At 35.5% G+C, this 5775-nt stretch overlaps 1 protein-coding gene across 1 annotated transcript in view; it reads right to left on the bottom strand.

Annotated features, from left to right (window-relative positions):
- Positions 1-5775, bottom strand: part of LOC110092318 (ubiquitin carboxyl-terminal hydrolase 9) — a 36038-nt gene that overhangs the window by 21931 nt on the left and 8332 nt on the right. The window contains exon 2 of the mRNA XM_020816819.2: positions 3644-3883. Coding sequence (XP_020672478.1) covers positions 3644-3883 — 240 coding nt within the window. The remainder of the gene's footprint in view (positions 1-3643; positions 3884-5775) is intronic.

Raw genomic sequence — 5775 nt, 5'->3', positions numbered from 1 at the left:
AAGATATGATATTTTATGAATACAGGATTGGAGAAAGAGATTCTTGAAGACCCATTTAGTGATGGGATATGATTGGATTTTATATGTTTTCTTCTTAATTATATTTTGAGATTATGATAGACTATAATTTTGTGGTTTTGTACTTTGGATATGCTTTTATTACATCTATTTCTTAATTTCCCTAATTCCACTTATCATTTAGATGTTTTTATTGTAATATAGAATCTTGCTATTATTTACCTGCTAAAATCTTAAATTCTCATTTATGCAATTCCTGCAATCCGTGAGGCTTTCGCCTCAGACCGCCTCGAGGCTTACACTCGCCTCACGGACCGAAAACCGCCTCAAGGCTTATTTACGCATTTTAAACCTTGCTTACGGCTTTCATTGAAAAGTGGCTCCAGAAAGTGGATCTTACAACTAGCCATCATAGGCTTAAAAAAAGCCATATATTGAGTTTAATTCGAGTTGAGTGGGCTTGATTTCATTTAAATTTATTTAATTATTAATCAAATTATTTTCTCAAAGGATTTAATTAATTTAAGGGATTTTAAATTTAATTAATTGGTTGTGTTAAATATTTTAAAGTTATTTAACTATTATTTATATCACTTGCTCACTAAATTTATTTTTTTAATTTTAAAATATTTTAATTTAATTAGTAATTAAATTAGTTGATCTTTATTAATTAATTAAAAGATTTTAAATTTAATTAAAATAAAGTTTTAATTTTAAAATTAAGTTTTAATAAAATTTTCAATTTAAAATTGAATTTTAATTTTACTTTAAAGTTAGTTAATCAATTGTTGATTAATTGAGTCAATTAGTATTTTAATTAATTAAATTGGAATTTAAAATAGTAAATTAATCAGGATTTCAATGCTAATTTTAGCTTCATTATACTTAAAATTTAAATTAATTAAGATTTCCCAACTCACTAATTCGGAGGTCTCTCCGCATAATTTTGGAAGTTTTACGGGACAATTTTGGCAACCCCACAACGTTCTCTTCCCGTGAGGGGGGAGGGGGGGCACTCGCCCTTTTGAATTGACTCAACCAGATCAAATTGACGGCGAAGACATCGGGGAAGCAAATCGACACTGGTATTGGTCTCCGAGTTTTCGATCCACTCGGCCGAGGGCTTCAGGGGACCCAATCAACCCCGAGATTCCTCCGATTTTGCAATGGCGATGTTTGCTTTCACTTTTATGTTCATATTAATATAATTACAATGTTATATAACATTAAATAAATGTTATATTATACACTTATATACTATAATATTATATATCCCTCTCCTCCTCACTTACACAATTTCTAGAAACAAAAACACGGAAAACAGGATCATGAGAGGTAGGCACAAAGCAAGAGCTTTGTTTGGTCGGCTTGGGGACATTCTCAATTGGCTCGGACTCGTCGAGGGGGCAGGCTCTATTCACGAGTGGAGCAGGCAGACGGGAGAGAGGAAGATTGGGGGACTTGCAAGAGAATTGGTTCGCTGGTTTCACGTCTTTATGGAGGCTTGCAGAGGGAGTTTGATTGACGAGCGCAAGCAAGAAGCGGGAGGCGGAGCCTTCAGGTTTGTCGAAGGATTAAGGGTAGAATCAAAGACTTGGCTTGCGAGGTCGGACATCGACACATGAGGGAGATTGGAGTGGGTATGTTGCGTGGGTTTGTGCGAAGATAGACGGCGACTGAGGCTTTTGGTCGGAGCATGCAAGAAATCGGAGCAGGTAGTTCCTGAGCGAGAGAGCTAGGGAATGTCGGTATTCGTTTGTGCAAATGAGGGAGGCGAACGGGCTAAGGAGGGGTTTGTAAGGGAGTAGTTTGGTATTGAGATCGTGGGGGCAACGTGCAGAGTCGTGGGTGGTTAGAGCATCGTTTAGGAGAACGTAGTTTTGTGGGGCCGATCAGCTGATTAGTAGTCAACAACTAGCTAATCAGTATTAACAACTTTAGTCTAAATAAACATGCCATGTTAATCTAACTTCCATATAGATTAAAATGTTTAGAACAACTTTATTAGAAGACTATAAATTACAAATAAGACTAGTTCCTGGTTTCTCCTAATCATAACTACTCGCCTTTTGAATTGACTCAACCGGATCAAATTGACGGCGAGGACATCAGGGGAGCCAATCGACACCGGTATTGGTCTCTAAGTTTTCTATCCACTCAGCCGAGTCAGATAGATGACCGAGGGCTTCAGGGGACTGAATCAACCCCGAGATTCCGATTTTGCAATGGCAATGTTTGCTTTCACTTTTATGTTCATATTAATATAATTACAATGTTATATAACATTATATAAATGTTATATTATATACTTGTATAATATAATATTATTTATCCATCTCCTCACTCACACAATTTCAAGAAACAAAAACAGGGAAATCGGGATCATGAGAGGTAGGCGCAAAGCAGGAGCTTAGTTCGGTCTGCTTGGGGACATTCTCAATTGGCTCGGACTCGTCGAGGGGGCAGGCTCTATTCACGAGTGGAGGAGGCAGATAGGAGAGAGGAGGATTGGGGGACTTGCAAGCAAACTGGTTTGCTTATTTCACGTCTTTATGAAGGAGACTTGCAAAGGGAGTTTGATTAACGAGCGCAAGCAAGAAGCGGGAGGTGGAGCCTTCGGGTTTGTCGAAGGATTAAGGGTAGAATCGAAGACTTGGCTTGCGGGGTCAAACATTGACGCATGAGGGAGATTGGAGCGAGTATGTTGCATGGGTTTGTGCGAAGACGGACGACGAATGGGGCTTTTGGTCGGAGCATGCAAGAAACCGCAGCAGGTAATTTGTGAGCGAGAGAACTAGGGAGTGTCGGTATTCCTTTGTGCGAATGCGGGAGGCGAACGGGCTGAGGGGTTTGTACGTGAGTAGTTCGGTACTGAGATCGTGGAGACAACGTGCAAAGTCGTGGGTGGTTAGAGCATCGTTTAGGAGAACATAGTTTTGTGCAGATGCCGATCAACTGATTAGCAGTCAACAGCTAGCTAATCAGTATTAACAAATTTAGTACTAAAGAAACATGCCATGTTAATCTAACTTCCATATAGATTAAAATGTTTAGAACTACTTTTATTAGAGGCCTGTACATTACAAATAAGGCTAGTTCCTGGTTTCTACTAATCATAACAATATGTTTCCTGGAGATTTATTGCATGTCTTTTGTCTGGTACTTCTACATTTCAAACTGCTCTCCATTCTATCAACCCAGTTCTTCATTTCCTGAACACTACTATATCTTAAATTTCAATAGATCTTATGTTAAACAGTTGCCAATCCAAAAAGTTCAGCTTCGACATAAAAAATACCTCATAGATTATCCCGCTCATAATGACTAGATTTAAATTAAACTTCTTTCCGTTGTATTAAACCTGTCATTATTTTCATAAACACTACTAATACTCGGATTACAATAATGCTTTAGATGATAAGTTGCAAGATCTGATATCCATTTGAATTTTGATCTATACTCTAGTAAGATTGTTGAATAAAAATAATCAACAACAAGGTGCCGACCAGTGGGAAAGAAAATGTAAATCACCCTATATGATACATGGATGCTCATGGAAATAAGAAAAAAAGGGACAAACATAGCAACAGCATGTCCAAAAGACACATGAACCAGAATCGCATACCATTCTTGTAGCTTTTTCCAAACTCTTTGGTGAACTAAATGATAATCCTTTCCTTCCTCCAAATTCATGCGAAGAGTTGGTTTATCACCTCCTTCATTTGATCTATCTGAAATGAGCTCTTTGTTATTAATCTGTCCAGGCCTACAAGGGTTTTGTAGAGCGCCATTATTTGAATGATTGCAAAAATGAGGAAGTTCAGTCTCTTCAAAGCCCACATATCTTTGCCAGTTCCCCCACCATCTGCAAAAAGATGGTAAAGCTTACTAGAAAAGTATAGAACAGTCTAAATCAACATGCTTTCCTCTTTTTCTTTTAATAAATGAATTCACAGAGAACACAACTTGTATACCAATTTTGATGAGTTCTCTCAAATATAGATGAAACATGGACTGCACCAAATTGTTCCATAATTTTCTCATGACTATGTCCATGTGATAACCATCATTAGCCTTATTCCAACTACTTCCATTCAACTTAGAAAGGTGTGTATAATGTGAATACGTAGAAAAGAAGATGAATATTCAGAGGAATCATATGAAAAAGTTATCCAAAGGATTAAACTCCTTATATTGGACAAATGAATATTCATGGGTACTAGATAATTAATTATATCAGATAAATGAATGGAATAATCTCATTGCATAAAACAAACTACCAAGCAACCCATGGATGCTAAAGACCGTTACCGGAGGATTGAAGTCCTTATAAAAAAAAATTTAAAATGCCATTATGTGTACCACTTCTCTAAATGATAAACATACTTAACAAGGGAAAAAGAAGTTTAAAGAACAAAACCATCAAAACCGGATACCAAGTCATACAACCACAATATGAAAAGGAAGAACCTAGTTTCATCATCATTAGCCTTACCCCAACTATTTGGGTTTAGGTTTGGCATTACGACTCATCAATTTTCATTGTTCATGTTGAGTGTTGTGTGAGATGCTATAAATATTATTCATAAATTAGTCTAAAGGGCTTCTCATATTCCTTGTCCAAGCAAATTATATAATTAACTATAGCTTAATGCTTAACCTAGAAAAGTTGTTGATGTTGCAACATTTGGATAAAAAAACAATATACAAATAAGATAGCATTGAAACTAACCTTAAGTGATTTATTTAGATGGCCAAAATCTCAATCATGAATATGTATTCAAACAAAAATAAAAATGCTTCACAGATAATTTACAAAGCTAGGTGTGACTTGGTTATGATATTGGTATAAGTCAATTAAAAGCTAAATTTAAGAAAATGCTTGAGAAAAATTCCGATAAATTTTTTTTGAAAATTAAAAAAACAGAATCACATATTTCATCATATGTGATACCCTAAGCATTATTACAATAAACTCAACAGAGAACATAGCTTAGTGAAACCTACAGTATGACATGTTTGAGTATCTTCGATCTATTTTACACCAAATTTAAAAAAAAAAAAAAAAAGATGCAAATGGAGGCTTAACTTCTAGAAATGAAGTTGAGTGCTCAAAATGAAAAAATCCTAAGAGCACCATGCACCATCTCTTTTTATCCATATGACATTTACTAAGAATATTATGCAATATACAGAATACCACATAAACATAAGCATAAATTTTATGAAACAACAAATTAGACCAGCAACATTTTTGAGGTTATGAGTATTTGATGACAAACAAAAAAGACATTATTCAAGGTCGATTTGAGCAAATCAAAACTAAGATGCAATGAAAAATGATCATATTAGATGAATGATGACTATAGAACCAATGAACATAAGATAATGGACGATAACCCATGAGATCTAGGCATCTACAACTGAAAGTAAAAGATGCATAAATAATGCGAGTAAAATTAATGTGACAATTTAAGGAAATAAAAATGGTGAATATGAGGTAACATGGCAAGAAATCATCCAAATGACTTGCACATAATAGAATTGCAACTCCTGTATCACTTAATAGGAAAGAATGAGGAGGTGATGCTATCAAGAAATTCTGTACTTTTTATTTTATTTGAACAATAGTATATTTTGTTTTCTTTTCTTTTTTAGCTATCCAATGATGGGAAAGTATCCAATGATCATGGTAGGTAGTGCATATGGCTTGGTAGACCTTTGGTTTCCTGATTGGTCCCTGGCTGCTGGTGGTTC

Source organism: Dendrobium catenatum, unplaced genomic scaffold (assembly GCF_001605985.2).
Source record: "Dendrobium catenatum unplaced genomic scaffold, ASM160598v2 fragScaff_scaffold_943, whole genome shotgun sequence".
Taxonomy (NCBI): Eukaryota; Viridiplantae; Streptophyta; class Magnoliopsida; order Asparagales; family Orchidaceae; genus Dendrobium; species Dendrobium catenatum.
Note: the sequence above shows the minus strand (reverse complement) of the source record. Positions and strands in the feature narration are given on the sequence as shown.